Source organism: Hipposideros armiger, unplaced genomic scaffold (assembly GCF_001890085.2).
Source record: "Hipposideros armiger isolate ML-2016 unplaced genomic scaffold, ASM189008v1 scaffold_321, whole genome shotgun sequence".
Taxonomy (NCBI): domain Eukaryota; kingdom Metazoa; phylum Chordata; class Mammalia; order Chiroptera; family Hipposideridae; genus Hipposideros; species Hipposideros armiger.
Window position 1 is genome coordinate 1,870,834 of NW_017731671.1, and position 15,100 is coordinate 1,885,933.

Genomic DNA, 15,100 nt, shown 5'->3' on the forward strand with positions numbered 1-15,100 from the left:
CAGGGGCAGCAGTGTTTGTTGAGTGGAACGCCCGCTGCCCCCATCCCCCACCCTCTGCCCACCTGCTCCAGACCACTGCTGTTCAGGAAGAGGTGCTGCAGCGATCGGCCCACGGGCTGGAAGGCCCCATCCGGCAGGACTCTGAGCGGGTTCCCCGACAGCTGCAGTTCCAGGAGGGCAGGCAGCCCCTCCAAGGCCTCAGTGGGCACCTCCTGCAGCTGGTTCCTGTCGAGGTGCAGCTTCTCGAGCTCCCGAGCTGAGCCCAGGGCCCCGGGGGACACTTGGGTGATACGGTTCCCGCTCAGGTACAGCCAGCGCAAGGCCTGCACGCCTGCCAGGTCCCCAGGTGCCAGGCGGCCCACAGAGTTGTCCTGCAAGTGCAGGGAGAAGAGGCCGGGCAGGGCGCGCAGAGCAGCCCCGGGCACCTGTAGGAAGCGGTTGCGCTCCAGGTACAGGTAGCTAAGGCGAGGGGCCCCTCCGAGGGCGGCAGCGCTGAGGTCTGAGAGCTGGTTGTCGGAGAGGTAGAGGTAGAGCAGGCTGCCCAGCCCGGCCAGGGCGCCTGCCTCCAGCCCCGTGATGCCACAGTGCTGCAGGTGCAGTGATACCAGGTGGCCCAGGCCCGGGAAGGTCTCGCGGGGCACCACTGGGAAGTGGTTGTGCCTCAGGTCCAGGAGCTGCGTGTCGTTGGGGAAGCCGCGGGGCACAGCCTGCAGGCCTCGGCCTTCACAACCGCTGTGCCGGGACTCGGAGACGCACACGCAGGGCCGCGGACAGGGCTGAGCCCCCTCCTCCCCGTCAGCGGCTCCGGGCGGGGAGCGAGGCTTTGAGGGAGCCACCAGTTCCTCCCCCTCGTCCTCCTCCGCCGTGTCTCCAGGGCAGCGCAGGTCTGAGGGCCGCAGAGCATCCAAGGCCTCGCCCCGCAGGCGCAGGGGTCCCCTGCACGCAGCATCCGAGCGCACACGCGCCCGCGCCAGCCACTCGAGCAGTGGCCGGGCCTGGCAGCCACACCATAGCGGGTTCCCCTGCAGCCACAGCCGACGCAGCTGCCCCGGGCCCTGCAGCGGAGGCAGAGTGTCCAGCTGGTTCCCGCGGAGGTCCAGGGTGTGCAGGCGTGGGCAGTGGACGAAAGCCCTGGGGTCCAGGGCCTGCAGGGCCCCATGGTCCAGCACCAGCTCCCGCAGGCCAGGCAGCACCAGCCCGTCTTCCTCGCCCACATAGGTGAATGGGTTGTGGCCCAGCTCAAGGCGGACCAGGCTGCGGGCCTGGGACAAGGCCGGCCCTGGCAGGGCCTGCAGCTCGTTGTGGTGCAGGCTGAGCCGGCGCAGGGTGGGCAGGCCAGCCAGGGCCTCGGGGGCCAGCACGCTGAGCGCGTTGTGGGCCAGCTGCAGCCAGCGAGTGCGCATCAGCCCCTGGAAGGCCATGGCGGGCACGTAGACGAGGGCGTTGTGGGCCAAGTTCAGCGTGGCCAGCGCACCCAGAGCCCCAAACGTCCCCGGCCGCAGCTCCTCCAGCATGTTCTTCTCCAGCTCCAGCCGCCGCAGTGAGCCCAGCCCATCCAGCGCCTCCTGGGGCAACACGCTCAGGCGGTTGGAGGCCAGGTTGAGGAAGAGCAGGCGGCCCAGGCCACGGAAGGCACCCTCGGCCACCAACTCCACCTGGCAGTGCTGCAGGTCCAGGTGGGTCAGATAAGGTAGGTCCTGGAAGGCAGCTGGAGGGATCACCTGCAGCATGTTGCCCTGGAGGTCCAGCCGCTGGGTCATCTGAGTGGGGAGGGCAGAGCGGGGCTGAACAGCGCTGTGACCTGTGCCCCTTGCTAAGTTCCCTCCCCTGGAACACCCTTCATCCCCTCATTCTCTCCACCCTGCTCCTGATACCTCCTCCAGGAAGCCTTCCACCCCAGCTACCTGGGCATCCCCCACTCTGGCACTTTTCACATCCAATTATCACTGTCCATTTACTTTCTTCACACTAGTTCTTGACTCCATAGGGCAGAGACCATAGCTTACCCCAGTGTGTCCCCCATTCTTTGCCAAAGGGTCTGTAATTAATTCCATATGTATCTGTAGGTCACCTACGTGTTCCAATCACATAGGGTTTTAAATAGATTGTCTCCCTGTTGTTGGTTATTAGCATTCCCATTTTATAGATGTGACTACTGAGGCTCAGAGAGGAACGGTCACTTTCCAATGTCTCCCACCCAGGCAGTGGCAGATCCTCTGTGCCAGCTCAGGCTCCTCTTGCTGTCCTCCCCCACCCCTTCGCCCTGCTGACCTCAGGGATGGCGTTGGGCACTTCGGTTAGGTTCTGGTGCCGGCAGGCCACATGCCGCCTGGAGTTGTCGCAGACACAGGTCTGTGGGCATCGTTGGGCGGCTGTGTGCCAAGTTGGGCCCAGTGGCAGCAACAGAGAAAGCAGTAGGACCAAGAAGACACTCTGGGGCCTGGGAGAGAGAGAGAGAGAGAGAGAGGGCCCATTCACAGGGGCAAGGGTCCCACACTGTCCACTCACTGAGCCCCGGCTCCTGTCCCCAGAGCCCCTCAGTGATCTTCCTCCTTTGCCGCAGGGAAGGTTTCATTGCCCTGAGCCTCACACCCCCCACCCCCATGAAGCAAAAGATCTATTGTTAGCCTTGGTATACGCTGGAGGAAACTGAGGCTCAGAAGGGCGATCTGCCACATCCCTTTGGCTGTCTGCCCTGAGGCTCAGTGAGGCCCTGGGGCTCAGTCTGTGCCCGGGCTATGGTGAGGCTCTGGGTCTAGGGGCAGGCCTGGACCTCCCAGTGTGAGGCTGGTGGTGGAGAGAGAAGCAGCCACTCCTGACAAATGCAGCGCCAGCCCTATAGTGGCAGGAGGCAAAATGGCACCCACCTCGAGAAGACAGCCTGGAAGCCAGGACTTAGGCCCAGACTGAGTTGTGGGGCAAAACTTGGGGAACCAGGTAGTGTGGGGCCCCAGAACCTTAAGGAGCCTTAATGGCCAGTCAGAGTCACATTAGCAGGTGAGCCAGAAGCTCAACTCTCTTCTCTCCTGTTTATTCCCATTGTCTTCCCTTCTTCCTAGTGCCGCCCAGTGGCCTGGACTGAAATGGGAGAGCTGAGGGTATGGGTTTGGGACTGTGCTTTGGGCAAGGTCTATCCACTTACCTGTCTGTCCACTCACCTGTGCAGCCACCCCCACCCCACTCATCCATCCATCCATCACCCAATTGGACCTCTTCACATCACTACAGCCACTGCCTGTGGCTTGCTAGGATGACTGCTGCCACAGTGGGTCTCTTGGCCTCCCCAGTGCACACCACCAACCACCAAAGGGAACTTTCCAAAATGCAGATGGGCCCTGACAGCCCTGCTGCAAACCCTTCAGCATCCCCTCACTGCCTGTGGCGGGAAGTGCCAGCTCCAAATTCCCAACAGGAATCTGCTCAGATTCTTTGGTGTCAGCTCTTGGCTCCCCGACAAGCACAGAGCTCCCTCCTTGCCGTAGGCGACACCCCACTCTTCTTTGTTTTCAGCTTGGTCAGAGCTTCTGAGCAGCCTTTCCTGATGCTTGGGCTGGGTCCCCACTGTGAACCTCCTCCATTTCCGCTCACTGCTTTGTCACCATCTGTTTTTCTGTCTCCTTGGGGTCCCAGGGCCCAGCCCCAGCCTTGGGGCTGGTGGCATTCTGCAATCTGTGGTGACACTGAGGCTAAAGGTGGGCCAAGGAGAGGGGTGGGGGGGACAGATTGCTGAGGGACAAGTATCCAGGGCTCAGAGGGCTGTGAACTCCCACGCACCACCTTCCTCAGAACCCACTTGGGGGAGACCCTTGGAGAATCTCTATCCAGGCAGATCCCAGAGCCCGTCCTCCAGCCCCTCAGAGGCCCTGAGAGGCGCAGGGGTTTGCCTGTAGCCACATAGCTTCTCTCAGCCTCCCCACCCCAAAACCCGGTGCCCAAAGACTCACCCCTCCATGCCGCCTCACACGGCCAGTTCAGCCTGGAGGTGTTGCACAAGGGAAGGGCCCACGCCAGTCCCTGTGTGGATGCTGGTAGGAGCCCCCCTCCCTGCCCGCAGGCTGAGCAGCGGGGACAGGGCTGAATGGGAGGCTTTGTGGATTCCCAGCCAGAGGCTGAGGAGAAGGGGAGGCAGGGGCGGGGGCAGCGGCTGGAGTTACAGGGCCTCCTGCCCAGTGTGGCTCAGGATCTCCGCCCAGGCCTGAAGGCTGGGCCTGGGCACCTGGGCCAGCCCGGCAGGGAGGGGCCTTGAGGGTTTGTGTGATCTCTGGCTGTGGGTGTGGGACCCTGGATGAGGCCTCATGGAGCCTCAGTTTCCTACTCAGTGAGAAAAAAATATACTACTTATTTGGTCAGAGGGTTGCTGTGAGGGTTAAGGTAGGCACTTGGCACACAGTAGGTGTTCAGGAATGGCTAACTCTCTCCTTTGTGTTTGTGCTTATTATACATTTACTTACACTGTTTATTGCTTCATATACAACACCCTGCAATTCTGTTTTTTTTCACACATCAGATTCTTGGAAGCAATCCAAATTGATTCTTAGTCACACTCATTCATTTTGACTGTTGTATATAGTATTTCATGGTATACATGTATCAACTTTACTTACCCATTATTCCCTGTTGCCTCCAAGTTTTTGCTATTACAATGTTGCAAAAAGTATACAAATAATTACCTTCCTGGACACTCGTGCATTTAAAGAGTGAAATAGTTCATCCAGATCATAGCAAACATTTATGTATCCTATGATTTTTCAGATCTGTGTTTCTGATGAAATTCCATCTTCTGTTACTCCATTTGACTTTTTTTTGGTTGTTTTTTAACCAGAAATGGTGCCACACCACACAGGGTCTTCTGCACGTGCTAGTTCACGCAGTATATTCCTTATCAGTGGAATCACAATGTGTATGTAGTCTTTTATGACTGGTTTCTTTCACTTAAGATTGTTTGTGAGATTCACCTATGATACATATTTTTAAATTTTGTTCATTTTCATTTTTATACAGCATCCCAGCCTTCCGTTCTATAAATGGTATGGGCCTGAGGCAGGAGAGCGATCTGCCCCAGATGCAAGCAATAAGGGGCTGTACCATTGGTAGGGGATTTTTTTTTTTTTCTAATTGGGGAACAGTGTGTTTTTCCAGGACCCATCAGCTGCAAGTTGAATAGTTGTTTCAATCTAGTTGTGGAGGGTACAACTCAGTGGCCCATGTGGGGATCGAACCGGCAACCTTGGTGTTATGAGGACTGTGCTCTAACCAACTGAGCTAACTGGCCGCCCCTGAAGGGAATTTCAATACAGTGGGATGAACTTAAAGTTGGTCTGCTTTTTATCATCATGCTCTGGCAGTTCTAAATGATGTCGATACTGAACTATCCTGCCCTGCTTGGGCGGGCCATTCCCACCTCTACCTTCTTGGTACCTCACTGTACCACAATTCTTTATCCATTCCACCACTGCTGCACATTTGGGTTGTTTCTGGGGTGGGTGGGGTTAATATGAAATGTGCTTACCATGTTTGCATGTCTTTTGGTGAACATATCACAACCTGTTTCTGTGAGGATATACCTAGGGGTGGAATTGCTGGTTTTAGAATATGCTTATTTTCAGCTTCAATGCCCAAGTTTCCCAAAGTGGTTGTTCCAATCCACATGTTCACCAGCCGTGTATGAGAGTTCCAGTTGCTCCACATCCTCACCAACACTTGGTACCTTCCATCTTTTGTATTGTAGCCAGTCTAGTGAGGATATTGTAGTATCATATTGATTTTATTTTTATTATTTTTTTCTTTTCATTTTTTTCTTATTTTGTTTTTTTTGGGGGGGGTTCTTTTCCCCACACTGTGATTTTTTTTTTTTTAAGATTTTTATTGGGGAATTGGGGGATGGGAACAGCGCTGGGGAATTGGGGGAAGGGGAACAGACAAGTTGCTGTTGCTTTGTTCTTCAGTCTAGCTGTGGAGGACGTTGCTTCACTGGTCCAAGTTGGCACCATCATTGCACTCCTCCTGGGCGAGGCAGATCAGTCGCTGGCTTCTGGACGGCCGCTCACTGCGGCTGCTGGCTGCTCACGCTGGCTGCTGGCTACACACGGTAGCCCATGGCAACCCACTGCCACAGGGACTGCAGCCTATGCCGTCGCCAGCGACTCACGGCAGCCCAGCTCCACGGTGAGCTGTTCTTCAGCATCTTAGCTGTGGAGGGCAGTGTCACTGGCCCTCATATGTGGGATCCGAACCGGGGTCCTCTGGCATCCCAAGCCAGCTCTTAACCAACACGCCACTCGGCCGGCCCCCCACACTGTGATTTTAATGAGTTCCTCTGAAGACTAATGAAATTAAGTACCGTTTTGTATGCTTTTTGTGAGGTGCCCATTCTAGCGTTTTGCTCATTTTTCTATTGTCTTTATTAATTTTTAGAAACTCTATATATCCAGAATGAGTTATTAATGTATTACAATTATTTTCTCTCTGACTTGCCTTAATTTTACTCCCTTAATGATGCCTTTTGATGAACAGAAGCCTGTTTTCATTGCCACATAGTGTCCATTGTCTGAATATCCTACAATAATAGCAAATCAAAGAGGAGAAATGTAGATTAATGTATTCATCTTTTTCTTACTCCAAGGTTTTGAAGACATTCACCTATACTATCTCCTAAATGATCTACAGTTTTATCTTTACATTTAGGGCCAGCTGAGTAGCTCAGTTGGTTAAGAGCTTGCTCAAGTGTTTGAGTTCTGAGCAACAGCGGTTCGAGTCCAGCCAGGCCCGAGCTGAGCAGCCGCTGAGCTGCCAACAGATGGCAGGATGGCTCAGCTAAAAAAAAAAAAATAGTGGTTATCTTTACATTTAGGGTTGTTGTTGTTTTTTATAGTATAACATGAAATTGATTATTTTAACCATTTTAAGTGTACAGTTCAGTGGTGTTAAGTACATTCACAATACTGTACAGCTATCACCACTATCCATTTCTAGTCCCTTTTTATCATCCCAAACAGAAACGGTAGCCGTTACATACTGACTTCCCTTTCCTCCCTCTCCCTCCCTCAGTCCCTGGTAACCTCTCTCCTGCTTTCTCTCTAGGTAACTCATTGTAAGTGGAATCACATAGTACTTGTCCTTTCATGTCTGGCTTTTTTCACTTAGCATAATGTTTCAAGGTTCATCCATGTTGCAGCATGTATCAGAATTTCATTCCTTTTTATGGCCATCTGTTGCTGGACCACCTGGGTTACTTCTACCGCAGCTACTGTAATGTTGCTGTGCACAGGGTTGGACAGTATCTGAATCCCTGCTTTCACTTCCATCATTGATTCAGCAGAGGCCCCTCCACCATTTTTTCCACTTGTCTCATTCTCTCCCCTCCCTCTACCCAGAGGAAACCACTTTCACGAGGTAGTATAATTTTACTACAATATATGGCAATACATTTTGTATTGTATCAAACAATGCATATTATTTTGCAACTTGTTTCGCTCAGTGTTTTTGAGTGGATGCTGATAGCTTCTCCATCTGGTTTATTAACTGCCACATATTCACTCTGTGCACGTGCTATAACTTAACCATTCTCCTACCCATGGCCATTTAGGTTCTCAATTTTCTGGTGTCCTTAACTGCTCTTGAACTTGTCTCCTTGTGTGAAATGTGCAAGTTTCTCTAAAGTAGATCCTTAGAAATGGAATTTGGGGTCACAGGCTACATGCATTCTTTTTTCTTTTTATTGATAGGAGCTATAGTCTATTGGTGGGTGTAAAGAGGGGACAGCGCCAAGAGTCCTGAGGACAGGGCCTGCCATTAGTCCAGAGGACCATGGTTAGGGATATATTTGACCTCAAAGCCATCTGGGATTAGCCACTTTTTAGCCACCATGTCTTCAAACTCAACTGCATTAAACTTACTAAAGCCCCACTTCTTGGAGATGTGGATCTCCTGATAGCCAGGAAACTTGAACTTGGCCCTGCGTAGAGCCTCAATCACATGCCCCTTGTTCTGCAGCTTGGTGCATATGGACATGATGACTTGGCCAATATGGACCCTGGCCACTGTGCCCTGGGGCTTTCCAAAGGCACCCCGCATACCTGTCTGGAGTCTGTCAGCCCCAGCACAGGACAGCTTGTTGACGTGGGTGATTTGGAAGGGGTGGAGCCGTGCTCGGCACAGCTTTTCACCATGTACTTGTTGACACAAATATGGCTGGCCTCCAGAGCTTCAGAAGAGAGCTGCTCATATTCATCTGACACCATGTGGCCAGAGTGGGAACTCATCCACTTTTGCCTTCTTTTGCCCCAGGTCAAAGATGTGGATCTTGGCATCAGGGACACCTCGACAGAAGCGAGACTGGGTACGGCTTGTTCTTACAATACCGGTAACACCGGGTGGGGCGGTGGCCCCTGGCGACACCAGGATCTTCACTGGCGCGCCAAATTGCTCCCTAAAGTGGTTATTAGCGTGATGTCCCTCAAGCAATGTGTAATATCTCTTTCCTGGTGTCACCTCAATGGTATTTGCCAGTCTCGTGTGGTTTTGCTTTGTATTTCCTTGATGACCAGTGAGGTGGGATGTTTTTGGGGTTTGCTTTTCAGGTTTCCTCTTCTATGAATTTGTTCATGTCCTTTGCCCGATTTGCAGTCGGATGTCTGTCCTCTAGTCCTTTATACTATATATGTCACTATGTCTCTTTCTACTAACATCACTTTTATGTTACTTTTCCATCATTGCTTTACATTTTTTGACATAGGCGTAATTCCTTATGGTTTGTGCTTTGTGTGTCCAAAAATGGTCTTCTGTGTTTTATTTCCTTTTTAAGAATGTGGCTATCAGTTGGATGGACTTGGATCTCTTTGATGTTGCTGCTTCCACCCTGTCCTGTCCCCTGCCTTCCCCGGAATAACTCCTATCATGAATGCTGGGTTTAGCATCTCTTTTATTGATAATAGCATCGTTGCAGCCTAAACACACATTTACTCGCTAATGGTATTGCCCTGAGATTTTCTTCACTCAGCACTGCCATGGATTCATCTGTGGTGTGTGTGGTTCACACATAACCATAGCTGACATATTTTCACTGTTGTGTACCATTCCACTGTGTGGCTTTGGACTTGATCCATTTCCCCAATATTGGCCTGAGTCATTATAGGTTCTTGCTATCAGGATGTGCTGCTTCCTGGGGCTTTTCTAGTCAGTGGAATTGCTGGTTGAGCTCCCTTCAGTGGGAGCAGCCTGGTGGGGGTCCCAGGCTGAGGCAGCTATGATCTTACAGACCCGTGCAATCCCAAAGGCTTTCTCAGTAAGTTGCAAGTTTGAGGCCCCCAGGCCCTTCCCTGCACCTTCCCGGCCGCTGAGCTGAAGGATGATGGGAGCTGGGTGGTCAGGGCCTGCCCTCCTGGAACCAATAGGATCATCCTCACTGCGCAGGTTTGAGGAGCCAGGCACTGCTGGCCTGTCATGAGGTTAAATGAGATCTGTGGTTCTCTTCTCAATCTGAGCTGAAGCTTGCACACGCCCGACCTAGGAGGGAATAAGGGCCAGCCCTGGGTGGCCTGGAGGACCTCCGCCAGGCCCCTACTCGGCCCTGAGCCAGTTTCTCCATCTGTCAAATATCACCTGTGAGAAGTCCTATTTGAATCTCAGGACTCAGTTCTTGCACCCCTAACTTCTAAAGGCTTCCCTCACCTCCCTGCCCACCGTCCCCACAGTGGGCCATGGCTATTGGCTTCCTGCACCAGACTGGGAGCTCCCCAAAGCCAGCACCTATAGCCCCAGAGCTCAGAACAGGGCCTGGTAAGGAGGGCTGCAGTTGCCCGGCCCGCCTCCTGCTCCTGGCCACATCACCTCGTATGGGGAGGAGCAGGGCAAGACATCTCTGCCACCTGGCCAAGAAAGGAGTCACTGAGTAGTCCACAAACAATAAGGAAATGTGGCTGCCCCCTAAGAAAACTTGGAGGGACCTCTTCATTCCTGTGGTGACACAGGCTCCCCAGGTGTGCTGCTGTGTACGGTAAGTGGCGAGGAGGGTCTGTCTGCTGGGCTGTCGGCCCACCACATGTGGCAACGGGGAAAGAACCTCAGGGAGGTGCCCACCACTCCAAGCCAATCTTGTGAAGTGACTGTGCTAGCCAGACCCAGGGGCTCCTAACTGCAGCCAGCAGGGCCAGTGGTGAGATCTGGACAGTGTCCAGCCCAACCAGGTCCATGAATGGAGCAATCCGGGGACCAGTGGAGCTGTGGCCCAAAGACAGGCAAAGGTGACGTGGGGCCAGGCAAGTGAAACAGGCCCCATCAGGACCTCCACCCTCTCTGACACCCCTGAGTCACTGCCCCGTCCTGGGCACCACCTGCCCAGCTGTTAAGAGGGGAGCGGGCAACAGAGGAAGCCTCCAGGCCTGGGTGGAAGAGGCCTGCCCCAGGTGATGGCACAAGGTTGGCACAGGGACTCCTTGGCAAGACGGACTGCCCCTTATAGGCTGAGGTAGGGCCACTGCCTGCGCTGAGGTGGGTGGGACTCCAGAGAATGGCTCACTTGAGGTGCAAGGTTTCTCAGTCTCCACTGTTGCCACATGTGACTTTATTTGTGAAGCCCCGGGCACAGCCCAGACACAAAGAGCATGAAGGGGGAAGCACAGGGCGTCGCAGCGAGCACAGGGCGTCACGGGGCCACTGCTCAGGGAGGGGCCAGAGCATCGCAACCAGTCCCCACTGTGCCCCCACCCCAGGTCCTCCATGAGTGCCTGAGATGCAGCTCAGGCAGCAGTGGGCCCTGCCCCTGCCCCAGGCTAGAGAACAGGGCCTGTCCAGGGACCCCCTCCAGCTCAGCCTCCAGGCCAGTCACAGACATTTCAGCAGCCAGGGGAGGGCCACGCTGGGTCCAGAACCAGTGCCATCCAGGCAAGGCCTGTTCCAGGACCCACTGGCTTCTCATCCTGTCCACACAGCATGGGCAGCAGGGTCTTGCCCTCTGCTGACCACCCCCTGCCCCCCCTGCCCATGGTAGTCTCTGCTTCTCACACCAAGGGGTCAGCACAGCATGGATGGGCAGTGGGGACTGTGGTGGCTGCAGGACCAGGGCTTGGTGACAGGAAGCAGAGGCAGCTGCCAAGTGAGGAGCCCCAGGCAGGGCGAGAAATGGCAGCCAAGCCGCCACAGAGACGGAGGGGACAGCTCATGGACAGCTCACAGACAGCAATCCCCAGGCTTTAGTGCAGCCCAGGAGAGTAAGGAAGGCAAAGTGGGTGGGCAGAGCCACCAGGACTGAGCCTGAGGCACAGATCAGCAGAGGCCCTCAGACCTGTGAGTTTAATGGCAGAGCAGCTCCCAGCTCGCAGCCCTTTGGCCTGGGGCCAGCTCCCCTCCAGTGGGACCAGGGCCAGCCCAGCAGGGAGACATTAAAAACCCAAACCCCGACAGGAAGCACACACCAGCACGCGCACTACACCGACACACATACTCGGGGGACTGACACGACACACGCGACAAAGACCCTCCCTGCCTCTAGCCAGAGTCCTTCATCCGAGTTCCTGCCCAATTCACTGGTCCAGGCCGAGGGTCTAGGTTAGACCTTGTACAGCGTCTGCAGCAGGTTGTGGCGGGCGAAGGAGCAGGACTCCAGGGCGCCGTTGGGCCTGTAAGGAGAGGGGTCAGTGGGTGGGCGGGCACTTCTAGGACCCGGGGAGCTCAGGCTGCAACAGAGGGGGTGGGGGCCATTTCTGAGGCTAGAAATGTGCTGGACTCCATTTTTCTAATTCTCACAATGACTTTTTAAGGGAGGTGCACAAGGGGGAAAGGGGGTGGTGGAGACAAGGGGAGCTTCCTTTCTCCTCTGTCCCCCTCCCATTTTCTCCCAAGGTGCTAGTTGGTCAGAGCCCTTGGAAACAACCTTGCCCAACCTTTTGGTGCAAATGAGGAGACAGAGGCCACAGAAAGCCAGAGGTCAGCTGGGGCTGCACAGGGCCTCAGTGAGGACAGGGGCAAGTCTCCCCACGCGTCCCTGGTGGCCCCAAGGCATGGGCACTCCTCATTACTTGACTGTGGCCAGTGCTCTGCCATGCCCCCGGGATCATCCAGGATGGGGCCAAGGTTTCCATGTCTCTGGACGCTGGCGTCCCCAGGAAAGGCCAGCGTGACCAGGCCTCTTTGACTACATTGCAGTGGGAACAGACATAGAACCGCTCCTAGGGACGTCGCCGAGCACAGAGGCCCTTGATCAGCAGAGCGACGTGGGCAAATTCCAGGAAAGTGACCCGGGTTTCCTCATCTGGAAAACCAGGGCCATTACATGCCCTCTGTCTCTCACAGGGAAAGGCACTGTCCCTGAGTCATGTCCTCAGGTGGGCACAGTGGAGGCGGCCTCTAAAGGGTAGTGAGACCCAAACACAGATGCCAAGAGCCTGGGAGGCATGGGAGTCTCTCACAAGCCCAAGGGACCAGCCAGCGCAGCCTGAGCTCACCAGGGGCCTGCGTGCGTGGGCACTGGCAACATGAGCTGACATGGGCATACTCACTTGGTCATGAATGCCAGCAGCAGGGGCACAAGGGCCTTGGGGAAATAGTCCTGCTGCACCATGTGATTCAGTGCCATCAAGGGGCCGTACAGGTTGGCAATGGCCTTGATCTTGTCTTCACTCTGCAAGGACACACAGAGAAGGTGAGCTTCGAGGTTGGGGGGCCCTAGGTCTCCACCATCCAGCCCCTACTCAGAGGGCCATTTGGCCAAGGTCAAGCTGAGTCCAAGGCCCAGGACAGTGCGGGTGACAGGCCCCAGCAGGACTCGTGGGGTGGGGCAGGTGGGCATGGCCAGAGCACTCCCTACCCTGGTGCACCTCCCTCCACACACACACTCCTGGGCCCCCCACTCCTTCCAGCCACACCTTGAGCAGACCCATGTGGATGAGAAGCCTGGTGAGGAAGGCGTTGGGGTTGAAGGAGGATGAGCTGAAGGCCTTCTTCATCAAGGCATCTGCAAGGCAGAAGCAGCAATGGGGCAGGTGCTTCTGGCGGGAAGGGGCTGGCCACAGGTCAAAGGGCATGCAGCACACCCCGCCCCCCCACGGCTGGGTCCTGCCTCCTGCCCTAATCAGGAGGTGAACACAGGAAGTGGGTGGGGCATGGACACAGGTACCAGTCTAAGGGGACAGCTAGCACTAGGGGAAGGGCTCAGCCTATTGGCTGTGTCACCTTGGTCCTTCCCTGTCCTGGCCTCTCAAGTAAAATGGGCTCAGGGACCTTACACAGTTGGGGTGGAGATTAAGTGAGGCAGATCAGCCCTGGAGGAGGTTTCAGCCATTTTGTGGAGGTGAGGAAAGAGGAGTGGCCGAGGGTCTGCAGAGAAGCCATGGCCACTCGCTTCTGTGCGAGGTTATTCTGGGAAAATATCCAGGTACAGTAACTTGTTCCCACAAATGCCCACGGGGTTGGGACCTCAGGGAGTAGACCTGGAGATCCCCACCTGGCCCTCACCTGCCTACGCAGCCTCGCTCCCCACTGACCCTCCTGCCTCCATGCTGCCCACAGGGCACCAATCCAGGAGGAAACACCACAAGCGTCTCCACTCCTTTCTACCCTTTTCCCTGGGCCGTGCCCCTCACCTGCCTCTCCTCTGCCTAGCCGAACCCGGCCCACCCTCGAGGCTGATATACGTGGACAAGATGCTGAAGTGGAGGTAACGGAGAGAGCGCAACGGTGAGGGGAAAAGTCACGACAGGCCTTGGGGTGGTGGACCCGAGATCCCAGGATGTCTTCAGAAAGATATAGGGAAAGCACTGTCCTCCATGAAGGGGGACCACCAGGTGGAGGGGACCCTGTGTGCAGAGGCTCAGCTCTCATCACCCCTCCTCTGAGAGGGCCGCCTCCACAGGGCCGTGGGGCTGTGACCAGCTGGTCTTCCTGCAGTGGAATGCCCCCTGGCCTGAGTTCCTAACTGTCTACAGCTGTATGGATTTTGGAAAGGCCTCAGTTTCCCCACCTGCAAAAATGAGAGAGGAGAGCACCCAGCCTGCTCTATGCAAGAACCCAACAGAGGAACAGGTGGGAGGGGCCGCAGAACAGTTCATGCGTTAACACTGGAGCAGGGGGGTTCCAACAACCAGAAATGTCCCGAGCCCTGGAGCAGCGAAGAGGCAGGAGCCATCCGAACCCCACCAGCCCCACGTTACCTACTGCATCTTGAACTGCCGTGCTCACTGTGGCTTCATCCTTGAACACAGAGGACACCTTCAGGAAGGCGGAGACCACCTTCTCTGGGTCGGACGTGTCAGTCTGAGGACACAGGAGATAACGGCTGGTTACCAGGGGCCAGAGCCCTGGGCTTTGGCACACAGTGGAGACGAGCCTGGGCTGTGCTGCTGGCTCGAAAAGGCCCTGGCAAGACAGGAGCCTCTGATGTGCAAGGACAGGTCCTGTCTCACCTCCGCCGTGTCCTCAGAGCCTGGCATGAGCCTGGCCCACGCAGGTGTATAATACACAGAGTGAGCGAATACGCAATCGCCATCCTGTGACTCAGTGGTCCCCTTCCTGGAATCCAGCCTGAGGAAATAGTCCAGAATGTGGACAACATCCCCATGCAACAAAGCTTACGTCACCGACAGCAGAGAAAGTGGACACGACGTAAATGTCCAGGAACCGGGTTGACTAAGTGCTCCATCCATTCATTGGGATAAAAGGCATGGGAAGAGTTTTACTGACACAGGAAAATGATAAATGGTAGTGAATGAAAAGGTGGGCCACATTTAATCTCATTTATCATAAAAAAAAAAGTACAGATAAAACATAAAAATGCCAAGCCAGCTCTGAGAGTGGTCCCAGTTTATTTTTATGTATCACTCACCCTCTTTGAACCTGTTTTCTCATTTGTACAGTAAAATAGGCTCTCTATTTCAGGACGCCAAGGGCATTCACTAAAACCACGTCCGAGTACTCAGAGCAGTACCTAGCAGACCAGGTGCTTGAGAATCCTCTCGGAAAGAAGGGCGGGAGGAACCAACTAACCAACAAGAAGTGCGGCGGGAGAGAGGGCAGCCTCCCTGCATGTGACCGCCACGGGGGCCAAGGGCAGGACAGTCGTTATAGAAGCAGCTGGTCCTACAGAATGTGTAGAGGGATGGAAGCTGGG

General features: G+C 55.0%; 2 protein-coding genes and 1 pseudogene across 2 annotated transcripts in view; all 3 read right to left on the reverse strand.

Annotated features, from left to right (window-relative positions):
- Positions 1-4,098, reverse strand: part of CHADL (chondroadherin like) — a 10,439-nt gene extending 6,341 nt beyond the window's left edge. Inside the window, exons 1-3 of the mRNA XM_019660609.1 lie at positions 3,945-4,098; positions 2,272-2,440; positions 63-1,760 (exon numbers count right to left, since the gene is read on the reverse strand). Coding sequence (XP_019516154.1) covers positions 63-1,760; positions 2,272-2,440; positions 3,945-3,952 — 1,875 coding nt within the window. The 5' untranslated portion in view covers positions 3,953-4,098. The remainder of the gene's footprint in view (positions 1-62; positions 1,761-2,271; positions 2,441-3,944) is intronic.
- A 2,863-nt stretch (positions 4,099-6,961) lies between these two features.
- On the reverse strand, positions 6,962-9,104 carry LOC109392234 (60S ribosomal protein L10-like; annotated as a pseudogene).
- The window catches only part of RANGAP1 (Ran GTPase activating protein 1), a 26,477-nt gene continuing 20,279 nt past the window's right edge, over positions 8,903-15,100 (reverse strand). Inside the window, exons 13-16 of the mRNA XM_019660614.1 lie at positions 14,145-14,247; positions 12,861-12,949; positions 12,495-12,616; positions 8,903-11,615 (exon numbers count right to left, since the gene is read on the reverse strand). Of these exons, the coding sequence (XP_019516159.1) occupies positions 11,546-11,615; positions 12,495-12,616; positions 12,861-12,949; positions 14,145-14,247 (384 nt within the window). The 3' untranslated portion in view covers positions 8,903-11,545. The remainder of the gene's footprint in view (positions 11,616-12,494; positions 12,617-12,860; positions 12,950-14,144; positions 14,248-15,100) is intronic.